A 27,159-nucleotide genomic window follows, 5' to 3' on the forward strand; every position below is an offset into this window, starting at 1 on the left:
AAACACAAAACCTGTAATAGCTTTAAAACACTTGAACAAAAGATTCAAAGGTCCCTGGACAGATTATTAATGAAATACTCAAGTTGAGAGGAAAAGATGACAGCCTTTGAAGTACATGTGACAGATTAAAGTCTGAAAGAAAGAAACTTTAATAACAAGAAACAATCATATAAAAACAGTTAACAGTATTTTTTCAAACATAAATTTACCTGAATACAGCCTGAGGGACAATGGATACCTGTTCGTCTAGTTAGACTGAATGGCAGTGACACCTTCTCCGCTGTGCTCTTCCGCCTCTAGCTATGACTGTATGTATGTCATGGCCCATGACAGAAATCAGTGGTCCAAGGCAGCCACCGTCACTGGAGAATGACTGCAGAGACTGTAAAGATTGTAACATCTCAAATCTATTGTAAAGATCCATCAGTGACTCATGAATGCAACATAAGAACATGGCAGTAATTTTTGTTTACGGCATCACATCAACAGGGCTTAGGTCCTTAAACATACCGCCCCGAGCCAAGCAATTCAGGAGTTGGAAAAAAAAATGTTGCACAATAGTCATTAATAAGTGTAAGAAGAACAATAAAGAGGGAAAATTAAGGTGCAAATTTATCTAAATTAAAGTACCATGTTTATAATGATCCTTGTTTTCAGTGGCAATTATTTCCTGTACAAACTCAAAATGTAATGTCATGAAATCTGACAAAAGCAAACTACGGATACAACGCAGCTATACACACAACACTGTCTCCAAGTTTAATTTACCAAACCACATCTGTATATTTTTTACCCACACCCACAACTCTACTCTGAATTATTAGAAAAATTAGCTCTGTTCAGTGAACTGAGTATTGCACTGTTGCCTGTTTACTGTCCAAACACAAGGCTGGTTGTGTGGGACCTTATTGTGGGGGGAGTAGCCTGCATGTTGGATTTCGGTGTTGAATTTCCATACATTCTCCTATACAGGCGCCGGCCGTGTAATCCAATACTCCATCTAGAAAAAGGAGGAGGTGAAACTCTATAGCAGGATGGAGCGAGGACACTAAATCGACTATTTTCCACGGATCAGGAATATGTTTTAATGAGGCAAAGTATTAACGCAGCATAGGCCTCATGTTTAAGTAAAGGCAGGTTTTAACATGGACTTGTTATGATGATTGTTTGTAATTTGAAACCATCTTGTGGGTTTTAATGTTCTGTGAGTATATGATGATGTAATGAGCCCCTGATGCCCCTCAGTGGAAAACTAGCCCGTGGCATCTCTCGACACACATCAAATTACAGTTAAAGTTTCGGTTTGGTTTGGTTTCTATTTTCTAATGAAGTCATGAATTACAGAAAAAAGAGGGATCACGAGGATCCAGCTGCTCCTTAGTGACGAGGATGATCCCTTTATGTCACAGTGGCACCCTTTGGGGAATCGAGGATTGGATGGAGCGGCGGTGGTTGAAGGTGGAGCAGGACATCTGAGCCAGTCTACGCCGATGGATCGAGGGGTGACGACTTCTTGGTTTAGTCCTCCATTCTTTAATACCCAGTAGAGGTTGTCCTTGAAGAAGTAGGCATCCCCTAAAGAACACCACCATATTAGCCAATCATAAACCAGAATACAAAGAGATAAAACATTAACTAATCTTAACAGTTACCTGCCAGCCCCTCTACATTTCAAGGAGGACTGTTGCACTTGATTGTTGAACTTCATTTAATCTTTTCTTTCACTTTTGATTCAAAACATGTGCAGTTTATTAAAGGGATAGTTCACCCAAAATTCAAATGTCACTCATTATGACTCACCTTCATGTGGACTAAGGGCTGGGAGAAGTTTCAGAGTCCTCCGTTCCTTCTCTGAGTTACAGCGGGGCTCCGTGCAGCACAGCATGTCCATGACGGTTGCGAACGGAGCTCACCTTTCTTCGTCCAAAAAGACACACGAAAAAACATCCAAACACCTTCATACTGCTCGTCTGTAATGTCCCTCTTGTATTGAAGCCCTAACAAGAGAAATTGTTCTGAAAAAAATTAAACAAGTATATGTTTTAAGCTTGTTTGTAGCAGAAGCTCCCAGCACTGCTCTTCCTCTCGCGCGATTTGCATTGACACCCAGTTCACGGCTCCGCAAATTGCGCGAGATTCTGGCAGAGCAACACTGGGAGCTTCCGCTATACAAACAAGCTTAAAATATAGACTTCTTTAATTTTTTTCGGAACAATTTCTTTTGTTGGGGCTTCAATACAAGAGGGACATTACAGACGAGCAGTATGGAGGTATTTGGATGTTTTTTTGGTGTGTCTTTTTGGACGAAGAAAGGTGAGCTCCGTTCGCAACCGTCATGGACATGCAGTGCTGCACGGAGCCCCGCTGTAACTCAGAGAAGGCATGGAGGACTCTGAAACTTCTCCCAGCCCTTAGTCCACATGAGGGTGAGTATAATGAGTGAAATTTCAATTTTGGGTGAACTATCCCTTTAAATGAGGGTGGACTTCCAGGAATCTTTGTATAAACATAAATGGCGTCAAGAGGTTGTCGGTGGTGATGTGGTTTCCTCCCAAATGTTAATGTTACCCTCAAAATAACTTTTGCATGTTAATACGGTTACCAAGCATGTGAACACTGTGAATACACTTGATGAATCTCAACACATTAGCATTATCGTCAATGTTAGCTCAGAGTAAAGCTGAGCCTCACACATCACCTTGTGGAGCCACATGCAGCTTGTACAGTATGCCATTTTATTACGACATCTACTAAAAACAAATCAACACAATCTGAGGTGATACCTGGGTTCCTATGAAGCTTGAAGTGAATAAAGTTTTCCTATTGTGATAGTTCACGTTTTAGACCAACCGTTTCAGCTATGACACTCGCAACTGTAAATGCTCTGCTCGAGTGAGTGCGAGTGTAGGTGGTGACTGGCAGGTTGTTGGCAAATGTACTAACAAAGTCAGGAATGTAAAAAAAAAAAAAAAAACATACTCCGCAGGCACTTGAAATGATCTAAAATACTTCAAATTGTGAAATATTTGCTACATTTTTTGGTGTGTCAGGGCCATGAATTGTGAGTCAGCTTCCTGCCAGGCTTGTTTCTGTCTGATGTCACTTTTACCCCTGGCCTTTGTGGGGGTTTTTCCTGCCATTTTTGCCCACCAGCTGTCTAATTAGTCCTCAGTAATTACAGCCTTGGGCTTCCCCACTTCCAGTCAGCGCATTATGTTTAGTTGTGTAGAAGAATGCTCCGCGACTTGTGTGACTCCATGCTTGTGCTCTTCCCCGTCTTACCTGTATGATGACCCTTTTTGCCTTTAGGTTTATTGTTATATTTTTTGTCACTGCTTACTGGACTGGACTTGACTCCTCTTGGAATGAACTGACTAAGTTCCTCTTTAGTGTTTTCATTTAGGTCATCGTGTTTTGCTACCCTGCTTGCAACCGTTGTGACAGGATTGAGATAAAACTAACAAAAGGATGTGACTCATGCTTCTTGTGTATTTCCTTTGCAACTAGTTGCACCAGTTAACAAAATCGCTGTGCGGATAATTATGCTCTAATAAAGGATCTGAATACGTCTTCCGGTGCTGCACGGAAGTGAACAAAGTAGGCTACTGTATTATACAACTGCATTGAAACATTAAACTTTTACGTTTGTTTGAGATTACTACGATGCGTGTTTCCTTGAGCACAGCCCTGCAAATGATATTTATTGGATGACCCATAGTGTGTGGCAGCCACTCCTGGCGACATCCTTGTTATCGGTGTTTCCTTTGCATCATTAATTTTCCATTCAACGTGTCCTGTTTTGGTCTAGTTCTCTTGCTCTTCCTTTGTTTGAGCTTTAGTCAAAGTTTAAAATCTAACTTTCTGTATCTGACTGCGGTTATCTGTCATTGAAGTCAGGCAGTTGATTTATGATGTTTATTACCTGTTATCATGACTCGGATCAAATGTCTGTCATTATGTAGACAAGACCTGTTATCTGCCCACAGCGTACATACCTCCTTGGAAAAATGTCACCACCCTAGAATAGCGTTGTCAATGTTTTTTTTTTTGTTTTTTTTGTTTTGTTTATCCAGGTGTGGTTAATTCATCACATTTATAAATACAGTGTTACCTTCTCCCCAGCTGATGATGTCATCCATGTGAGGAGGCACTCCTGCCCAGAGGCTGTTGTCCCGTGGATAGCCCGCCTCTGGCTCCCTGGTCCGCTCGGTGCCTCTTTGGCTCTCGTCAAACCTCCAGAACTTGCCTCCGCTGAACAGGTAGGTCTTGCCATTATGAGCCCAGATGAAGGCTGCGTCCACCTTGTCCACGAACGCCTGGTTGTCTGTCCTCATGCCCCAATCAGAGAGGGGCCTGGGGTAACCGCTCATGGCCCTGGTGTCCTGGAAGACCCAGTATTGAGATCCTGGACAGTTGTTGCAGGTGTGAGAGAGATCATTACAGTCAAGTTAAAGTTTGTAAAAACACATATGAGCGCATGTTTATTTAAATAGAACCTGTCTCTGGTGGTTGCTGTATTTTTCCAAAGTTAAAACATTCATTTTTGTTCATAAGTATCTATTGTGTGTTTGGGATCAGAGATGGACAGAGTACTCGACCCCAATACTAAGTAAGAGTACAAATACCACCGGTCAAAATTGACTCCGTTACAAGTAAAAGTAGCTCAGTCGACATGTTACTCAAGTAAGAGTAAAAAAGTACTTGCTTTTAAAGGTACTTAAGTATCCAAAAGTACATGCTTTTAAATTTACTTTAAGTAAAAGTAAGAGTAAGAGTACATTTCTTATTTTTCACATCAATGAATTACTATAATTTAAATGAATTTAAGGAGCTTTTAACTCTTGTTTCTGAGAATTAACTCTTTGAAACCAGCTGCACTGATGTGCTGCTTTTAGGCGTTAGGGTTTCCTTCTTTGACAAACACAGCTTGTGTCCATTGTCCAATAGTATTTTAGAAAAAAAAAAAAAAAAGAGCAGACCTGTAAGTAACGAGTACTTCTCAGCCTTCCTAGAAATTAACTAGAGTAAAAGTAAAAATATTTGTCTTGGAAATGTATTCAAGTAAGAGTAATAAGTACCAAAGAAATCTAATACTCAAGTAAAGTACAAATCCTCTGGACATGTACTTAAATACAGTACTCAAGTAAATTTACTCCGTTACTGTCCACCACTGATTGGGATCCATGCTGATGCTGTTAAAGAAAGCTCAAGATCAGTAACTTGAGAATAACAGGAAGACAAGATGAGTCATCCATGTTGTCACATCCTACTGTGATTCACTGAAGAGTCACATAACCTAAGGATTCTGTTTCTTACCGATAAAGAAGATGATTCTACTATCGCTTTTCCTCTCGTACACGGCGTCGATCCGGTTTGTTCCTGGTGGGAGCCCAATCCAGAAGTTTTTGATTTGAGCCGGATTGAGGGACACCAAAGACCCATCGCGCTTAGTTCTCCAGAACTGAGCACCTGTCGGAGAAAAGACAGTAAACATGAGTCATGGCACCCACAAGAACCAGTGTGTCATTGTATATTCAAGCTCAGAATAAATGTATAAATCAGGCAAGGAAGGTGGTTTGGTTTCATCTTCACCAGAGACGTTTTTTATCTGATGGTCAAAATAATAGGCACACGGATGCTACATTTCTTTCCTCATTCATAAGCACACATTGGTTTGAATGTAAAACCATCACTCTGCAGAAAACATTCAAGATGCAAAGCTTGTTTGAGAGGGGTAAAACATTTGCACACAGGAGGGGCATGTCCATCCCATCCATGCTCTAAATCACCACTCAAGTCCCCCACAGTTTCCACTCACCTTTAAAAAAGAAGACTTCCCCCCTGATGTTTGCCACTGCATCAAAGCCTCCCTGACAGCGCTCATTGACCGGGGGGTCAGGCCTGGATGGAAACATAAATATTCAATCCAAATTGTATTTCTAGATGTAGTTGGCCAAAATAAATCACTAGAGGGTGCAACAGCTCCAAACACCGTCATGGTCAGGATCAATCAGAAGGCTTTTATCTGCTGTAGGCTACAAGTCTTAAATTACTCATCTGCATTTATTTGTCAATGAGTGAACAGAGTGCATGGATAGGATGATATACTGTATAGTCTGTAATGGCAAATAATGAGTACTTGTTGTTATGTCTGCAAGGATGTGCAGCAGGATTTATTGGCTCTACTCACAGCAGTGTTGGTCTTGGTACAGTGGGCAGGCGTGGGAGATCAGGATCAACACCCCCCGATGGCCCGCCGCCGCCGCCGCCGCCGTCCCTAACACCTACAACAGAATGGTGACAGGAGACAACACTGAGGAGGTGATGAAAGAGGATGACAGCACTAGAATAGCTAACTGTGCATGCAAACCACAGTCAGTCACCACAGTTTGACTTACAGGATGCAGGATGTCTTATTTCAGATCTACATGGAGGGTAAAAGTTCAGTGAAATCCCCTGTGTGCATACATGTGCACCTTTACACACATCAATGACTTTGTCAGCAAGATCTGGCTCTTGATCAGGTTTCATGAGCACTTTACGCTTAATGCTTTACTTGGATGCAAGTGAATATATTTGCAATGACCACTGAAAAACAAAGATTTAAAGAGGAACTATGCAGGATTTGTACCTTAAAGCAGAAGTAAGTGGAATGTTTGTGTTAATATAAGTCTTAAATAGTTCTATCTTCCGACAGCAATCACTTCTATAGAGTGTTTGGTCTGAAACACGGGTCTGTCAGTCACTCTGCTCTGCTGTAAGCCGAGGAGAAAACGTTCCTTGTATCCTACAACCTTTATCCAATGAGGAGAGAGAACGGCATAAAGGGGCGGTCCTCTCTGTGTGTGCAGCCAAGGGATGCGCGTGAATGTGGTGACATAGGGACGAGGGCGGGGACTGCTAACTCCATCTGCTGACAGGAAGTTAGCCAAAACGACCGGATCGCTTACTTCTGCTTTAAATAAATGGCTTGTAACTTCTTGGCTGAAGACCAACCATATAAGGTCAGAGCCTCCGACTCGGTGTCCCAGCTCTCGTCTCTGCGGCACCGCAACACAAATGCACCACGTAACCCACAATCTCTTGTTTATGACAAATAGGACTACACAAATATACACGTCGTAATATATGATATATAATGTTATCTACCACTCCATGGATTGATTTCTCACCGGCTTCATTGAAAAACAAATGCACATGGCCGAGAGGAGGGTTAGCAACACAGAGAAGAGAATTGCATAGTTCCCCTTTAAAACAGTTCTTAAATGTTATCATTATATGATGTAACCTACAATATGTAAGCATTAACAAACTTTCCTTCTAGTGCACTAACCATAACCCAACTGTAACCCCCCATCAAAACACAAATTACAAAACCATAACCTAACCAACCAAGCTGTAACCACCTGTGGTTACGTGTACCGTATGAAAGGAGGCCAAAGGACAAAGTCTGCCTGATGGGAAGTTGGTCTACCACTTTAGACTCAAATATCTGAAGTGAAATAAGATCCTTTTTATCAGAATTTTCAATTCTAAATGTTTGTCAGTCTGGTTTTAGGCCTGGGCATAGCACTATTACAGCTACTGCTAAGGTTGTGAATGATATTGCTCAAGCATTAGACAGTAATCTTGATTGTGTTGCCCTCTTCATAGACCTCTCTAAGGCTTTTGACACGGTTGATCATACCATCCTTCTTGAGCGTCTGCATAACATTGGTTTTGATTACAACGCTTGTAAATGGGTTGAGAATTATTTAACTGATCGATCCCAAACTGTGTGTGGTGATGGTTTTAAATCAGAAATTTTAAACATATACAAAGGGGTACCACAGGGTTCGGTTCTAGGACCTCTGCTTTTTTCTATTTATATTAATGATTTTAATTGTGGTGTCATAAATAGCTTAACTCATCTGTATGCTGATGATTCAATCATATACTCTTTTGCTCCATCTGTTCAACATGCTCTAAATAATCTCCAAGATGATTTCCGTATTATCCAAAGAACTCCGACTAGTCTTAAATTGGTTTTAAATCCAGGAAAATCAAAGTACATGATTTTAACAAAAAAACGTAATGTTGACGTAACTAACTTAACCCTGGACATAGAGGATGGGATACCCTTGGAAAGGGTTTCTTGTTATAAGTATTTGGGTATATGGCTGGATGATAAATTGTCTTTTAAATTACATGTTACAGAACTTTTAAAAAAGCTGAAGCCTCTATTGGCATTCTTTTATAGAAATAAATCCTGTCTTCCTCAGCACTGTAGAAGGCAGATAGTGCATGCTACATTTTTATCCATTTTAGATTACGGTGACATTATTTATATGCATGCTTCTCCCTCTGTTCTTAAACCACTAGATACAATTTATCATTCGGCTATTAGATTTGTTACGGGCGATGGGTTCATGACCCATCATTGTCATCTTTATCATAATGTGGGTTGGACTTCCCTAGCCCTAAGAAGGGAACAACACTGTATATTGTTTATTTATAAGTCACTGCTAAAAAAACTTCCACTGTACCTATCTAGCCTACTGAGCTTCAGATCTTTTAAATATCCCACTCGTACACAAAACCCACTGGCTCTTAATATCCCAGCTGTTAAAACGGAGGTAGGGAAACTCGCTTTTATTTATTTTGCTCCTTTTAAATGGAATAATTTACTGTCTCAGCTTCAGTTGGATTCACTGATTCCTTTTAATCATTTTAAAAACATTCTTGTTGATATTATGAATTCTGAATGTACATGTGCTTCTTAAATTCACAATGTGCCATGTTGAATGTTGAATGTATATATTAGGGATATGTATTGTAATGTGTTTGACTTGTATTGATTTGTATTGTGCTGTAATCAGGGCGCCATTGGAAATGAGAGCTTGCTCTCAATTGGCCCCCCTGAATAAATAAAGGTGTTGATTGATTGGCTGGATGGATAGCTACATACTGGTGAGATATTCAAGGTCCTTGGATGCGCCACAGATCAGTATTTTAATTCAAACACCTATTACATCAGCATCTTATTGCAACTGAGCCCATGTTAGCATGATGACCTTTGACCTTTAGCTTTTCCAGCATACAACTGTGCACAGTTTCTAGTACTTTCCTGGCAAATTAAACTCCATAAACCCACACAGGGATTTATGTTTATCCCAGTGTTTCCTTGGCTGACTTAGTTGATGTATTCAAATGAAATTGACCCTAGTTTGACTGCTCACTAACCGTAAAGCTGCTGAATTGCCAGTTTGTCGTCCAGGGCCAGCTTGTAGTTGGGAACGTTGTCCACAGGACCCTGATAGTACGGCCTCATGATGGATGGATCACTGGAGGAGTGGGACAGACCCAGCGCGTGGCCAAACTCATGCACCGCAACTGTGAACAAGTCTGTGCTTCTGCCGCTGTCACCTGCGGACGTGTGAAGCAAAAGTGTTAGTGGATCACATAAACAAGCATAAATTGGGGATATGATGTCAGTGAATATGCAGATATTTTTTCTTTGTTTCCTTTATTGATTTTGACATATCGCTCTGAGTAAATACGGCCATCCAGCCATTATCTGTCCATCATGATGTCAATTAGTAAATACCTCCATAGCTCCATTTCTCATCATTGTCAAAGTGCGTGTCACCCGCCACTTCATCCCTGCCAGGGAAGAAGGCGTGGGCGAGGGTGCCACCCTCTCCATCAAAAGGGTAGCCATCTTCATGCAGCAAACGGGAAAAAGACACTCTGATGTCCCCTCCAGGTGCAGCCCCCGTGCTGTCATTGTCCAGCCGACGGAAAGTCAAGGGGGCCGCGTCACTCCAGGCTTTGAAGGCGAGAGTCAGGAGGCTGTTCACCAAACGGGGTTCCAGGCCGGGCGAGAGACTGGGCGATGGGTAACTGTGGACACTGCGGACAAGAATAGAGAAACAAAAACCATTGGTAACACTTTACAATAAGGGTCCCTTAATTAACGTTAGTTAGTACATTATTTTTTTAAGTATATTTTTGGGCGTTTTTGCCTTTATTTGATAGCACACAGTAGAGATAGACAGGAAAGGGGGAGGCAGAGAGAGGGAGAATGACATGCAGGAAAGGTCTGCCCGACGCGGGATTCGAACCGGGGTCACCTGCATTGAGGACTGTAGACTCTACATGGGGCGGCCGCCTTAACCACTGCGCCACGCACCGCCCCAGTTAGTACATTATTAAGCATTAATATATATACTAATGTGTTAATTAATGCTGGGTAATACACACATAATGATAATAATTTATTAACTAACTTTGAGTAGTAAACATGAATTAACTGCTTACTAATAGGATACGTTAATTAATGTGTTTCCTAATCGAGTTGTCTTGTTGCGTAAATGTGCTATACAAATAAACTTGCCTTGCCTAAGTAATACATAATAATGATTGTTAATATATCTGTAAACGGTTAATTAATGCTTAATAATGTACTAACTAACATTAATTAAGGGACCCTTATTGTAAAGTGTTACCAAACCATTTTATTTTATTTTTATTTTTTACCCCTCATTTCTGGCTTAGTGTTTTGTTTATCACCAACCGCTCAATGTAATTTCAATACAAGCCACATGATCACAAGGTCACTGAGAGTGAGTCATGGCAACTGAATCATTTTTCTAAGAATAGTCCAGGGATATTCTGAAACTAATATTGCCCGTTAAACAAAAGCCTAATGCGTCTTATTCCTCTGTGCCACACCACTGAACCACACCGTTGCTCTGGGTAACATGTCACTTCATCGTCTTTAACATCCTGCATACTTCATAAAGCCACTGCAGTGTATATCAATCCACAGCTGAATATAAAGGAATTCCCTCAAAATCTACTGTTCAGTCCTGTTTGAGTGATGTTTTAGGAAATGAATGAGCCCACTCCTAAATATGAAACTACATGCGTGGGCCACAAAGTCATAGGAAGTTGCATTTGTTTCATTTAGAAACAAGAAACATCTGTTTAATGTCATTTCATTCTTTTATATCCTATAGAAATGTTTCTTTTTCAGTGACCTTTTTCTTTTTTTTCTTCTATTTTTTAACACCCATCCCGTCACCTGACGGAGCGGTGAGCGGTGACCTGAGGAGGTGGTGACAGTGGATGACAGCTCTAGAAAAACTGTACATGCAACTCAAATTCTTTTCAGTGGCCCAAGGAGTTTGACATACATGATACAGTACAAACACTGTCTTTGTTTATGTTAGGAAACAGCACAGTGAGGTCAACTATGGCCTTTTAGATCTCTTGATCAAGGCTTCATAGACATTTAAGCTTTTGTAGTTTTACATTTTGCTGAGCAATGTCTGGCAATGTTGTTCTGTCAGACAACCAGCCTGCCTACACTTTGATCAAGACTCAAATATTTTAACAATTATTGAGTGTATTGCCATGAAATTTGTTACAGTACATCCATGGTTCTATCACAATAAAAGACCTGACTGGTGACCTGCAAACTTCTTGTTGAGCACCATGAACATCCCAAAAATATCCAGAGGCAACCCCAAGACGAACTGGTGTGAAATTGATTGCATCTTTTAATATTACTTTGTGTTTCCTCTATGCCTTATGTAAAGTAATTTAAATTACCTGGTGCTTTACAAATGAACTAGGCTTGACTTATTCTAATCTACGGTGGCCCTAGCAGCTCAATGCATTACAGCTTTGCAGTGCACATGCAAATAAACAAGCACAATGCTAATTAACAGCACAAACACACTTACAGCCACAACAAGGAAGGATCCATTTGGCCTTTGTGACTCTAAACCTAAATCTGATTCCTCTTTCATTCTAACATGACAAGGAAAATGCCTGAAGCATTTTTGGATGATGTTAAAAGCACAGTCATTCAGACAGAGAAGTGATTAAACCACAGTGTAACATGACAGGACACACACCTCCATGTGAGGTCTGTCTTGTGCCACTTCAGGCCTGACAGCGCGTATCTCTTCCTCCTCCTCCTCCTCTTCAGCATGTCCTCACTTCCAACAATATCAGGTAGAGAGCATCGTGGTGTCGACATGAGTTTGACGGTTGCGCTGTCTGCAAGAGGAAGTTTGAAATCCTTATGACATGAAATGTAATATACTCGTGTGGCAGCAGTTAAGACTCGAGTCGTTACCAAGCACTCCAGTCTCCTGGATCCCTCCGTATCTCTGCATGACACGAATGGCTTTCTCAATCCCATCCTTGGTCTGCAGTTTGCTTGTGCGTGGGTCAGGAGGAGGCAGGTATCCATATCTGCTCAACCAATCCTGGAGACAGAGGACAGAGAAAAAACAAACACACATTCATTATCCTCGGCACAGCGACAGACTAAAAAGCATCCTCTTACATGAGTCGGCTTCAAGATTACCAGCAGATGCTGATGTCATAGGGGCTATTTGACACAAAAGCTCCTGCTGTTATGACTCTTGACCATCAGTTTACAGTCCGACCCAGCACCACGTCCCTCAGGGGCCGTTGTGTCAGCCTGTTTTTTTTTTTCAATCATTAATATTAAATGATCTCATCCCTGTTGAGTGAGCTGCTTGATGGGGTCACAGGGCCGGTTTTAGCTATGGGCAATGTGGGCGACCGCCAAGGGCGCAATCTTTGTGAGGGCGCACGAGCGCTCTCCAAAAAAAAAAAAAAAGACAAAAAAAAAATTGGCGTCAAGTTAGTGGAGTGGTCGCTGGGGCGCCCCTATGTCACGTCAACTTGCTGCTGAGAGTCATGTAGGCCTACTACAGGTTGTGTGTGTGTCAGGAGAGGCAAGGGGGAGGGGGCGGGGGGGATCAACTCGCGACAGCTGAGGTCTCACGTCGGATGCTACACTCACAAACAAAAACTATTTTAAATTGTGTATTTTTTTAGAGGTTCAGAGGCTGAAGCTGTAGTCAAGCTGCTCAGTTTTAATATAGCCTAAGCCTATAATTTTATGTGATTGGCTATTTAAAAAAATCATTTAAATGTGGCTGGATGATCAATAACAAATTAAACTGTGGTTTGACAAATTCAAACACATTTATTGATGCTTTAATTTAGAGGAACCACGGTAGCCTATAAGATCATGTGTAAGATCAAATTCAGTGTTAAAGGCGCTCAGGCAGGTGATTTTGAAATACGCTAAAAGTAATCCAAAAAGTATTCAGAATACATTACTTTACTTGAGTAATCGAAATGCATTACAGATTACAGATTTTGGGACATGTAATCAGTAATCTATAGGGGAATACATTTTACCAACACTGATTATAATATATTCTTATATAGGGGGGGGGGCACCACGGGATGGTTTTGCCCAGGGCGTAAAACTAGCCAGGACCGCCTCTGGATGGGGAAATAGCACTGTGACAATTTGCATACCACAGAAAACTGAACATAGTGAATTCAGGTGTACAACTTTCTCACACTTTTCCTGTTTTCAGAAAGAACGGTTTATTCAAAGCGTTTTGAAACTGTTCCACTCATGACAGGAAAAGGTGTTGGCTCCTGTACTAACTGTCTTTCTGTAGACCACCTCAAAAACTCAAGATGTTTTCTGTTGCTCTTTACTTCTAACCAACAGCACTTTTTATTTTTATTTTAGCTTGATATTATTATATATTACAAAACCATTATGTTATGTTAGCTTGATAAATTTGCAAATGCATAACTTATTGATATACAAACTATGCTCCACCTGAGCGACTGCTTCACAGTCTCATTGATCCACACAGTCCCAGACACACAAACAGCATCATGCAGACGAAACACAACGACTTATTGACAGAAGTGAAACTGGACTCTTTCTTCACACACGGATGCTCATAAATGCAAAGATGAACAAATATTGAGCAGTGTTTCCGAGGAAGGACGTGACTTATGAAGTCGTGGGACATGATTTTTCACAACTCCTTCCTGATTTCAAATAGCCTGATAATTTCTCACTCTATTGCAACAGCGATCAATTGAGGCAGATTTATTGTAATTTCTCCCATACAGTGTTGATAAGTCCTAATTCCTCAGTGTCTTAATTTTTGGGTGTGTGAATGTGTGTCCTCTCTGTTTATTATTTTTTTAATCATGTATAGCACTTTCAGCTGCTTCCTGTATAAAAAATGCTCTATAAATAAAATTTGATTGATAATCCTATACTGACTGCACAAATCAAATTCTTCCCACAAAAAATCTGTGAGGAACTTAAACCTATAAACACAGATAATGCTTCATCCTTTTTTATGAACCTTCTGGGTCATCTGGCGGTGCTTTATGTGCATCAGCCATCCTCTCTGCCATATGTCAACTCCCTCCATATGACACTCATCTCATATGAGAGCAGTGTTACAAAAGGCAAATCAACAAATATTCTCATTTACAGCATAAAAGCACACTTTTCCAGAGGGCATTTTCCAAAATCAAATATAAAGATACATACAGTAACACATTTGTGATTAAAAAAACAAACAAACTCTTATTTCCCTGGCTCACAATGTAATAGAAACTCAGCAGCAGCAGCAGCAGCAGCCATGCATCACACAATTGAGTATTTATTATGCTGGTAAATTTGAAAATTAACTTAAATATTACACTGAATCACACCTTGGATACAAAATCGAAAGGAAGCTATCAACAGCCACTCTCACACATTTAATACTTTTGATAAAAGTATGTATTGACTTTATATATTATTTTATATATCTATTGATATATAACTATGTGTAATATCTCCTCTCTACTCACCACTGCTCTACTGTACTGCTCGGCCTCCGCTGATAAACTGTCCGTCAGGGTCAGAACCATCCACAGCAGAAGACCCAGCCTCATCGCGACCACTGCAAAGACAAAACTCCATTATAAAAACAATACTTCGACTCTGAAAACGGATATTTCTCTATTTTTAAAGCTCCCTGCAAAGGAAACGAAACAAAGCTCACCGTTGTTTCAGCTCGGATGTTTCAGGCTGCTCTCTGGGGGCTAGGCTGGGCTGATCGATCAGTCAACTCTATGGCTCTGCCTCTTCTTATAGATGAGCGTCATTTTTTTTTCTTACGCCAGACGCGATCACGGGGCCTTTTTGCAGAATTATACTAAGAAATCACGGTATCAAAAAAAAAAAGCTGTGTAGGCAGAAACCAAGTCTATTATTATACACTGTGTAGGGTTTTACAGTAATTCATTCAGTCTGTAGTTATTTTTTTAGTTGGAGAAAAACATCTTCTAGATTAAATCTATTATCTTATTATTATGATTATATGTGATTTTTAATAGAAGCACAAAAAGGAGGTTTTCATCTATGCGTATTGCTTTTAACTGAACAAATTGGAAAGAAACCTATAGAACATATATAGTAGTGTGGTATTTTATGGAAGCGATAAGTATACAAATTTATGAAGTATGAGTGTTAGTGTTTGTATATTTCTTATGCATATATATAGGTCAGAGTGACTTCCTGTCCTTCCTTCCTCCACACAACATGCAATGTGCATGTTGGGTCTTTGTTCTGTGTCCACAGAAATGTTAGGAGGTGATCTTGAGAAGAGAAAAAAAGGAAATATATGAGGGTGAACCTGAACGCCACATTATTTACTATAAATGTGTAGGGAAGTGCATGCACTCAATGGTTGCACAATTTTCCTTTGAAAATTGAATAGACCGGTCATATAGAGACAAAATACTCCGAACCAACCACAAACTGTCGTAAGTGTGACTGCCCACAGAGTCACATCATTCTGTATGTCATATAAATTCAAAAATCCCCTGCATCACCAGCGTCATTTCTTTCACTACTATTTTTAATAGGCAAGCATTTCTGTGTGTGAAAAAGTTGGTCATATAAGGTAAAGACAATATAGTTGTGTTATTGAACTTCCACTGTGGTCTGTTGAAGTGGACAATTGTGATCATGAATTCTTCTAAAGTTTGGTGCCATTTTGTGTTTGACATATTTTCTTAGCGTTGATCAATGGAAGACCAAGTCTGACAACACTGAAATGAAACTATAATCAGGCAATTGTGCTTTTTCTTTTTTCTTCAAATCAAATCAGAAAAAGAGATTAAACAATATCAACAATAGAGGCCGTATATCAGCTCATTACACTGCACATCAACTGGACATTGGAAGTAAAATACAATTTCAAATACAGTTGGATAGTCTTTATAGATCATTTGTCACAGCTGCCTATATTTCAGTTTTATTTGTGACAGTTGCATTTCCAAATGTTCAAATGTAAATGTTAATTCTTCAAAGTGAATTTTTAATATGAAGTGATTTTGATATTGGTATATTACAAGACACTATAGGTTGTTGGGATTTCCACATGAGTAAATAGATATGCCAGCAATTTTCAACACAAAGCACTGATGACACACTGGAGGAAAGTTGATGACGCTGCATTAAGCTGGAGTGCACTGGCATCTCACATAGCATCTTAGAGCCTCATTACTGTATGTCCATGGGTCTGCACGGTCATTTTCTCTGCTAAGCCTCCCCGGTGTTATCTTTCCCTCTCTCTTCCTCTTGCTGCTCTCCCCTCTTTAATTTCTGTCCATCCTCCAGGCCCCCAGTGAGTCATGCCATTAGCACAGAATACCGCCTCGCTAATGGTTGTCCAGTTTCCGTCATGTCCACTCCATGTCGCTGCACCAGTGGAAAACATGAAAGTGTTTCATGTGTTATATGTTGTTGGGGTTATTACAGATGACTCCTCTGCACTGATACACACACACAGCAAGGCCTGTCTCATAAACTCAGTCTCTAAAATGTATAATACTGTCAGGTTTATAGTTGTTAGCTGGCCTCCATATTTTTTTTTACCACTAGTACCATTAGGTAGTAATAATAGTAGGGGAGAGCGGGGTAAGTAGTGCCAATTTTTACTTACATTAAATTGCCTTTAAAGCAAGGGGACTATAATAATGCCCCCAACTAATGTACATATAGTTTAGGATGTTGTGCATCCCTGGGAACAATCACTTTGAATCTTAAATAAACTGTTTCAGAAATATAGCTTTAGAAAAAAAAGTGGTTTTGTGGCACAACTTGCCCCCGGTGCGGGGTAAGTTGTGCCATTAGAGAGAATACACTGGGGTAAATTGTGCCATTGATAATTGAAGTAAAACAGATCATTTTAATCTCACAAATGTTAATGCTATATAAAAGCAAGACATTCAATACAAAATTAAAGCCAGAAGCGGCGATGATCGGGCCCTCGCTTGTCCCCATGCAGTCGCGGAGGCCTGAGGCATGCTGGGGGCTGTGGTGCAAAGAAACGCAATGTTTTGTTCATCCACCGGGCTACGAGCACAACCAGACTGGGCAGGTGTGTTCAGGGGCAGTCCCTCATCACACATGTTAAGTTTCAAGCAAATCAGTGCCCACTGCCATGTTTCTCCTATACACAGACAGCACTGCCACTGGCACAACTTAACCCAGGCCCTTTGGCACAAATTACCCCAAGCCCAGCATTTTGAAAAAAAAAGGATTCCCCAGCTGTTTTGAGCTGGCATCATGCTAACTGTATAGACTCATGGTGTAGCTTAATAAAGCACTAAAACATGTGTGAACTGTTTTCAAAGTTATCTATAATTGTTCAAACACGGCAATCAAAAAACCTTGATCATAGAAATTTGACTTTGGAGGGCAAAAACTTGTTTTTTGAACATAAATGTGCTTTCCTCTCAAGCCATGTGTCTCCCTTCTTGATAGGATGAGTGAAATGGATGCCCCTTCAAAAATATGTGGTCACATGACCAACTTCTTCTATGGTTTTCTAGATAACAGGGGTGGAACTACTTGCCCCATGGCACAAATTACCCCACTCTCCCCTATTACACTTGAGAATTCAAGTATGTTACGTAAACCTACAAGAACTGATTTTATGGCCACTTGGGGGCAGTGGAAACGAGCCGTAAAGACATTTAAATTAAAGGCTTGCAGTAAATTTGCAAAAAGCTGACAAAATATACATTCTTCAAAATCATGTAGCTTTTCTCCAGATCCAGTTTTAGATATGAATATTTTAAGTTTCATCACTAGCTACTTATTTTTCACTGGACTGGGTGGGAATTTGTTCTGAACATCAAAGAAACCCTAAGGATAATAGCCGCATTGACTTAACATTTAAATTCCTTTGTGGTCTAATGTCTGACATTACGAACCAGCATTAGACAACAGAAAAAGAGCAAAACAAATTTGTTCCACACATGAAACAGGTTTTGGCAGATTATTTCAAAATAGGTTGCAACATAGAGTGTGATCATACTTTATTTCATAATTAATTGGTTTAATGTGAGTGTGAGATCATGGAGCCCTGCTCTGTTGGAACAAGCCTAACACGTCCACAGTGGTGAAGCAGCCTGCACTCAAAGGTGAAGTTGTTGGAGTCAGTAAAGTCTGAATTAGTTCAGATATAGATTTAAAATTGTACTGTTGGCTACGTGTCGATTTAACCAAGGAACTAAGATTAAGAGTTTGCACAAAAAGTTGCAAGAAAATGACAACACAGTATGCAATAAACTAAACTGTAACTTCCTGAAGATTTCACGAGACCAATGAAAAACACACTTGAACATGGTATCACAGAACCACTGAATGAGATATTACAGTCAGCACAAAATGGGCTGTTTTCCCCCAAAAAATATTTAACAATGTATCAAAATGATATACCGGTAGCTAGTTAAAGTTCAAATGATATATGACATTTTCATTAATGTCTGCAATGAATATTGGAATTAGATTTAATTCTTCTTGAGAAAACACAGTATTTAGCAAGATCTTTGCACCAAGTGGCAATCTTGTATTCAGTGTTGGGTAGGACTACAGTATGTTCATACAGATTTTTTTAATGCATTTTATTTGGATAATGGAAATGGTATTGCAAAAGTCACATTTGTCATCATTTCTAAGTGTAATAGTCAAACTGTCATATTGACTCCAATCTTGTTTTTCCTGGTGGACAGCAAATAAAATGCAACAACATCACAAATAAAGACCTTTGGATTTCTCTTCATTACACACAGTTTTATTTTCATTAAAGGGATCCAAGGCCTTCACAAAAGGGTTGACTCTTGGTAGCTATACAGTACTAACACAACACACAACAACAACAGAAACAACACAGAGGACTTATGTGAACAAGTGAAAAGACAAATAAATAAGAGCTGAAAGACAATTTTCATATGAGATCGAACTGAGATGCATCGGTAAAACCAATAGTCAGAGGAAAGTGAGCAGAGGTTAAAACCCTGCAAAGTACAGAAATCAGTTTTGGTACAATACTTGATTCACTTCTGCAAGTAGCTGATTGTCTATAGCGGCTTATTTTTGGTCATGCACAGTTGATAAAGTCATTGCTATTGTATCCACAGTGTTGCAATAATTTCACAGTTTTATTTATTTATTTATTCTTAATCTCCACCGTCAGCTTGGATTGTCAGTCTCACTGGTCTCTTTGTTTGGTGTGTTCTGCTTGATTGTCACTGGCTCATGATATAATGTCTCATTAGTGATGTACAAAATCACTGCTAGTGCAGCCCGATGATGAGTGCTGGGCCAAAATGTCTCTAATTTACTTCTTTTTGTCTTTTGATATGTCCGATATAAAAAAGACATCCTTACAAAAGAATGAAATTGCTTTCCTGTACTTTTTTTTTTTTGGCAACAATCTGTAATACCTGTACAATATCTGTTATATTTGTATGTTCAGCCTGGTATCAGACTGATCTGATACCAGTAGTGATGTGGTGCATCCCTTTTCATTTATTATGACAAATGAAACTTGTGCTTTGAGGGTGATTTGAGTCCACAACGTGCTACATTCTTCCCTCCAATAACATCTGACAATATTCCACAGTTATCTTCATCATACACAGATGTCTGTACAAAAATATGCAGTTTCAGTCTCAGTGTAATTTTGCTGGCAGGAGTAGGCAGGATTTACACTTTTTTTATGGTTAGTTTTTAAGTTTTAGTAAAAGTGATTGCCATAAGCAAGTCTAAAGTTCACAGTCGCCGCACACAGCTGATGCTCAGGGAACAAGCTAGCTATCACAATATCATTGAGCTGCTCAAGTAACAAGAAACTGTGGTTACACCTCACAATACTGACATCTGCTGGCATTTACTTAGTACCACTGAATCATTTCAGATTGGTGGAAAGACATTAATAAAAATCTTAATTTGAGACTTGGAAATGTCATGTCTTAAACTTCAGGAAGCTGTTTTTAAGTATTTTTTAAAGAAAAGTTTGAGTTTAAGTAAACCAAGTCAAACGTCAAAGCAGTCCCTTTACTGACTTCGTAGTTTTCACCGATAGCCAGTCTTATACTCTGTATCTTTGTTGCAAAAAAATATGGTACAACTTTATGCCAGTTCTCAAATACAACAGTGTCATTTGTTGCACTTCTACATAAATCACATTGAGCCTGATCCTAATCCTGACTCTATTCTCTTAAATTCTGCCTAAAATAATTGATCCTATTTCTAATCCCGACCTCTGCCCAATGATTAACACGCTATTAAAAAAAATATAGGTGCAGCCTGATAATACTAAGCAAATACCAGTACGACCAGAGTATCGTCAGGTGCAACCAAAGCTGCTCTCGGCTGAATTTGTAAACATTTAATGCATTTCAGGGTCTGCAACTCATCGAGGCTCCTCTACAGCTCAGACCAGTGCTCCCTTAACTCCTCTATCTCCCGTATTGTTTTCTCAACACTTCTTTAGTATTTTTTTTTTTACATGCCCTTTTTTTCCCTTCTTCTTTGTTGGAGGTGACTGTCTGTTGCTCACTGTAATCTGGCCCAGTACTGACCCAGGTTCTGACTCATGCTCTGCTGCTCAGCTCCTGGGACCTGGACCGGCACTGAAACTCCAGGCGATATGAGCCCTGATGGAGACGGAGAGACAGGAAACACAGTCGGTTCGTGGTTGAACACAATTAAACGCCATGCACAATCAAATTCAACATTAAACAAGAGTCTGCCATAACCCACATCTACCACAGAGACTCACCAGTGTTGGAGTTGGCTGAGGGTGGACTCTGCAGATGAGGGGAGGAGTACGCCGATGAGTCAAAGCTGCGCGGTGCAGAGGGGGATGGAGGTAACATGCAGGAGTAAGAGGAGGCTGACTGGGGAGAAATAGACTGAGGGTGGACACAGGAGTGGAGGGTTGAAGCAGAGCAAAAAATTTGGTTAGATTTACATCAATGCCAAGAAAAAATAATTGTATCATTTACAAAAATGGCTTTTTAAAATGTACATAGCAGCAGCTAAAGCAGCTGTAGACCACACATTCTGTCTATGAGCCCTACAGGCAGCTGGATGTAAAGGCAGCATGGTTGGACTTTAACCACAGGGAGGTGCTAGAGTAGTGTTGTGGTGGGAGTAAAATGCAACCACAACTGTATTCATATTAATAACTTATTCTCTGATCTTTATGATATGCTAATTCCACCATGTTTTCCCTCCATTGACATTGTGTAATTTCAAAATGTAGTCTTTTTTGTGTCATAACAAAACATCCACCCATTAAATGATATTTTCTGCATATGTCACAGTGGGCAGTGCCGTATGCCCGTATTAAAGTCCCAGCACCTGCACATTCATGTTAACCAAGAGACAATAAATGGATGTATTCTCATGATATTGGTTATTTCAGTTTTTCCATTCTTGAGAAATCATGGATTTATGCATTTAAATTGATCGTGGAGCTTTTAACTGCTGCCTCTCTGGAAAGTGTAGTGTCGATGCCCGGTTACTTTTTAAATGGATTGCATTCATTTCAGTATAATAAACAGTGCACAGTCTCTTTGATCACACAGATTGAGAAATCTGCTGGATAAACTCTGATTCATAAAGATGCTGCTTAAAGTATTACTCCTCCAGTTTCTCTAAAAATGTTCTGACAGAACCAGAGAGGTGTGGATCATCACATCTTCATTACAACAAGCTGATTTATTTCCAGAGCCAGCAAGAAGGTATAGAGTTATGGAGTAATTGGACAATTGAGCCTTACTATAGCAAAGATTACAAAGACTGATAGACTGCCATTTTATGCCACCGCAAAAAGTCAATATCATTCTTAAAATCACTGTATAATTTATATGACTGTGAAATGGTGAAAAACAGCAGTCACATCATCCATCATTGATGCATTTGTCCAACCACCACACAAAGACTCAAAGGCAGCTATTCAAGAAATATATTTTTGTTTATCGTGTTCAGATTTGTGTTTTATATTTAAATTTTATCCTTGGCATCATTTTTATTACTCATTATATACATGTATGTATTATCAGTAATAGTAATTTGACTAGTACTGAAAAGCGATAAGAGTTATAATAAAAGGAAGGATTTACTGTTACTTAGCCATGATAGTGGTAATAATATCTACAGTAGTGTTGATCTATTTCTTATTCATGCTCATTACGCTATAGTTGACATAAAGAGGCCAATAGAGCGGTTCTGCTGTGTGGCGATATCCTGCGTTGGTTAAGTTTAGGAGGTGCTGATGAATGATGAATGATGAAAGTCCAACCTGGACTCCAGATGAGAAAACTGACAGGGAGCTGTAGCTCGGCAGGGACGACTCAGCCTGACTCAACATGGACCCTGGAGAGAGAGGGAGAGAGGCAGAGTGAGATGGTGAGCACACAGAGACACACACACTGACGCACACACACATGGTGGGAACATCTCACTGTGGAAATGTTGTAATATAGATGCGCTCTAATGGAGAAACTCTAATGGTTTTCCTGCCTTCAAATGTCAAGCACAGGAGCTCTGAGCTTTGTAATTATAAGCTAGTAAAATATTTCTTTCCCCGAATATTTAAATTATACACACCAAAGGTTAAGACCTGGTTTCAGCTTGCCTGATGCCACTGAACACTGTAACAAGCTGTTACTGTGACTAGGGACGTGAATTAAAGGCTCGTCCCGCAGTGCGGCGTCCAGATGTTTACCTGAACTGCTGCCATGCTGCTGATGATAGACAGATGTGTTGAAGGAGGTGGTCAGAGGGGCTTGGCTCTGGGAACAGGACGTCACTCCCCCTGACCTCCTTTGGTTGCGCAGCTTCTCCTCTCTCCTCCACTTGGCTCTTCGATTGGAGAACCACACCTGTCAGTCAAAGGATTCTGTGATTATTGCATATTGTCATAAGCTGAAAATCAGGTTAATAATGATGTGATAGAAAGGGTTGACTGAAACGTTTCCCTACCTGTATCCTTGCCTCTGGCAAATCAATCTTGTTTGCCAATCTCTCCCTCGCAAAGACATCTGGGTAATGTGTCCTTTCAAACTCTGTGGAAGATATTAACTGTATGTCAAACACACAGTGTGAGTCTTAATCGAGGATGGCAGGACTACTGGAGAGCAGCTCGCCTGATAACCATTCCTGCATCGTGTTAATATAGTTCACATTCATCTGCACATCCTTATATTTAATTGAGATGATTTAAAATATTTGTCTATATTCAAATGAAAAGGATAAATCATTAAACTGTGATTCTCAATCTCATCATTGCAACCAGTAAAACCTGCTTATCGTGCTATGCTTACTGCTTATTATCAGCACCACTAATTATCTTTTCTTGGAATATACAAATCCAGGGAGCTGAGATGTATCCTTACAACCATATTTGAAATATTTATCTGTTGCACTTTGTATAAATTATTTATCATTGTGGAACATGCAGAAAGTTCAAACGAAAGGATTCAAGTTGAGAAGCTGTGTAAGCACTTCATTTCAAAGAAGGCTGACTAAAACTAAACTAAAAAGAAAATCTATCTAACATCTGTTTAAATTCACATTAATTATATTGTGTCTCATGAGCATGGAGAGTTTGTTAATCTCAACAGTAGCTGTTCCAGTGACTGTGTGTGGACTGTTTGGCAGACACACACACGCAGAGACTTGAGTTCATTCCTCATTGAGAAGTTGCTTGAACAACAGCGTGTTCACATCAAAGACACTAATGTATCAGGGAATCATATCTCACTGTGGCAGTTAATTCCTAGTTGACAAACTGCTGACATTTGTGCTGTTGACAAGTCGAAACAAGAAGAAGCCTCTCCTTCTAACAGACAGTCTGAGTCATCCTGAAGTTTCAAGTTCAGTAACAGAGACACCTTTTATACATCACACTGTCTGCACCCGTCACACATGTTAAATAATAATGTGTCGATAACTCACTTGATTTGCCTAAAACAGATGCAACTGCATGAAAAATGGCAGCCGGATGGATAATCACAGATAAGCGCTGCTCTAAACACCACCATCGATACTGGTCACACGTGGGTAATAATAAATCCATATTGCACAGAGACAACAACAGTGACACCATAGATTAAGCCGTTTCACAAATTGTTATAATTGGCTTGGTTATAATTGGCGTCTGTGTCAACACATGATTGTTATTGTGCCTTGGCCGTGCACTGAGGTCAGTGTACCTCATTAATGTCATTTGCACAGAGTGACCACAGTGATACATTTCCACTCGGCTGCACAGTGGACATTGCGTCCTTATTTAGCTCAAGGGCCTGCTGCAGCCATATCCAGTCAAGGGTGGCTTTCTGATCCCTCTCAGTGGATATCAGGCTACGAGGGCCAGATCTCGCTGCATAATACACAACCACGGTAATAGATGCATCATCAAAACTCTGCTCCCAGAGGCTGTGAGATTCTGGATCATTTGCATCTGGAAGTGATCATGGATGTGGCTGCTTGTGGGGTCTTGCAGGGATTGAGTAAAATCTTGCAATACCAGATAAAAGCCTGTGTCATTTCTCTTATTTATCTTCCCCCTGCTATACTTTCCCCAAAACCTGTAAACAAGGTAGACTACAATCCAATAAACACAGATGCTGGCAGGGGGAAAAAAGCAGCAGGACCAAGCTGCGTCATGACACACTCTGGAGGGTCGCGATTGGCTGAAAAGCAGAGGGAGCGCTGTGCGTGCTGGCATGGCCTGACCTTTCTCCAGAGCCTCGATCTGCTCCTGTGTGAAGCTGGTCCTGTTCCTCTGCAGCTTCCTCTTGAGCTGCAGCCTGAGCTGAGACTCCTCGCCCTCGTCCCGCTCCACGGGGACTCCTCCCCCTCTGGCCGCACCTCCTCCTCCCCCTGCCTCTCCCCCCATGCTGCCCTCCGTGTCCAGTAGACAGCCCTCAGACACTGCCAAGGAAGAGGAAAAAGGTGACAAAAGAGATGTGTGAGCACCAGGAAAAAAGAAAAAAGAAAAAAGAAAATCCTCCCAACGGTGCGTCACAGACTCAGATGCTCTGAAGTAACAGGAAGTTGTTGAGACAGCCACAAGTAGCTTTTCATTTCCATGCAGTTTGAATTAGATGAGACTTAACTGGTAATGTAGTGAGTGAATTCCCCCTCACCTGTGCTGTGTTGTGTCTGGACTCCAGTGGGGTCATGGTACCAGTTGTTAGGCCCGCTCCAGTTGGAGCCGCTCTGCAGGTTCAGCATGGTTAACTTCTCATACATACTACGATTGTCCAGAACAGCATGAAGAGAAATGAAGGAGTCCTGCTGTCTTGCGTGTATCTCCCCTTGTTTACTGTCACCTTTCGCTCCTCTCTCCCTCCTTCGATCCTCAACTCTTCCTTCTTGAACGAGAGAGTGGATGGGTGGGTGGGTGGGTGGGGGAGGAAGATGAAGAAGGAGGGGTTCATATCGCATGAGTTCACACATGGTCGGCATTGTGGTGAATTAGCCTCATGATGACAGACAGAAATGGAGTTAGTTACATGTGCGCTGTCGTAACGTGTGTGTGTTATACATTGGTATGCTAGTATACCATAGGGAGCCAAGGTACATTAGAAGCCACTCTGAAAGCCGTGACATTTATCATGCTACTTGCTTTTAGCTCTATTTTTTTTTTTTTGCTGGTAAGCCGCAGCATGCACACACACACACACATATGCACGAAAAGACTCTGCATTTTTATGTAGTCAAACTGGCTTCACACACACACACACAGCTGTTTTCTGAACAAGACCCCCCACAAAACATCTGAACCAAGCCCATGTTTAACTTTCAATATAAGACATAAAGTGCTGAAGTTTGTCCATAAACATCATCACCTGCCTCAATATATACTGTATATATATATATATGAGTCTCGGTGTGAGATGAATCAAACCTGTGTCTCATCCTGCATCTCCATTTTCTTTTGGAAACCGGCTCTTTGCAGAGTCAGAGAGGAACACGACGGTGCAAATATCAACTATTGCAGCAGCACAATGTCAAAGGTCAAACTTCGTTCATTTGGATGAAGTAGCGCCGTAACAATTACATCTATTCGTCTTCTTTTCAATCAATTCCAGAAAAATATTTCTGCCCACTGTATAGTCGCCGCAGTCGATCCCAAAGCCTCCATTAAAAGTCAGTTTTAAAGAAGTGACATCAGCACAGGACCAAAACACACAAAAAGATGCATAAAAAAGACACTTTCTAAAAAATTTTTTTGCAAACTTACCAATTGTCCAGGTGAAAAGATGCAGGGATCCTGTGTGTTACTCTCCTCTTCCGTGGACCTTTATTCCCCTGTTCCCCCCACGTCCCTTGTTCTCCAGCTTTGTTGACAATAATGTGTGTGTGTAAAGGAGAGAGTAGGAGAGAGATGGAGAGAGTTAGACAGGGTGAGAGAGAGTGAAAGAGGGAGAGGGGGGGCTCTGGAGAGAAATGCGTCTGCGGGCACTCTTGTCCTCCAAGCGATGGAGGATGGAGAGAGAGAGAGGGAGAGAGAGGGAGAGAGAGAGAGAAAGAGAGAGAGAGGGAGAAAGAGAGAGGGAGAGGGAGAGAGAGAGAGAGAGAGCCACAGAGGGGTGACAAAGTGAGTCAACATCAGTGTCAAGTTTGAACTTAATGCCAGCGAGAGGAGGAGGGGAGGCCGAGAGAGTGGAGCATAAAGCACAGATAATGGAGAGATAGTGGATGATAAATAGATGATGGAATTCAATTTTACCCCAAATTGCGCTCAAGAATTGAGTACAACTGTCGGTCAACTGTCTCAGGTTGATTTTATTTTAATTTTATTTTAATTTTAACACTAAAACATGTGCAACCACAACTGGTATGATCACATTAAACTTAAGCTTCACAGTTGTGAAGACTCATTTCTATTTCTACTGATCCTCATTTAGACACTTAAAAGAGTTCATATTTAAAACACTGAT

General features: G+C 40.5%; 2 protein-coding genes across 2 annotated transcripts; both read right to left on the bottom strand.

The window, feature by feature from the left end:
* Positions 1–261: 261 nt before the first annotated feature.
* mmp25b (matrix metallopeptidase 25b) lies at positions 262–14,973 on the bottom strand. Its single transcript, XM_083993867.1, has 11 exons — positions 14,904–14,973; positions 14,710–14,801; positions 12,128–12,260; positions 11,904–12,048; positions 9,587–9,891; positions 9,223–9,405; positions 6,191–6,284; positions 5,819–5,901; positions 5,317–5,469; positions 4,112–4,405; positions 262–1,575 (listed from the first exon to the last, which is right to left on the bottom strand). The coding sequence occupies exons 2-11, from the start codon at positions 14,791–14,793 to the stop codon at positions 1,316–1,318; spliced, it is 1,734 nt and encodes a 577-aa protein (XP_083849993.1). The 5' UTR covers positions 14,794–14,801; positions 14,904–14,973; the 3' UTR covers positions 262–1,315.
* A 5,782-nt stretch (positions 14,974–20,755) lies between these two features.
* On the bottom strand, positions 20,756–25,465 carry pax10 (paired box 10; the record flags this gene model as incomplete). The annotated part of the gene is made up of 7 exons (XM_083993891.1): positions 20,756–20,856; positions 20,982–21,114; positions 22,509–22,582; positions 22,935–23,091; positions 23,192–23,274; positions 24,947–25,144; positions 25,360–25,465. 7 exons carry the CDS (start codon positions 25,463–25,465, stop codon positions 20,756–20,758), a joined length of 852 nt encoding a protein of 283 aa, XP_083850017.1.
* Positions 25,466–27,159: the final 1,694 nt, after the last annotated feature.

Source organism: Trachurus trachurus (genome assembly GCF_905171665.1).
Source record: "Trachurus trachurus genome assembly, chromosome: 19".
Lineage (NCBI taxonomy): Eukaryota > Metazoa > Chordata > Actinopteri > Carangiformes > Carangidae > Trachurus > Trachurus trachurus.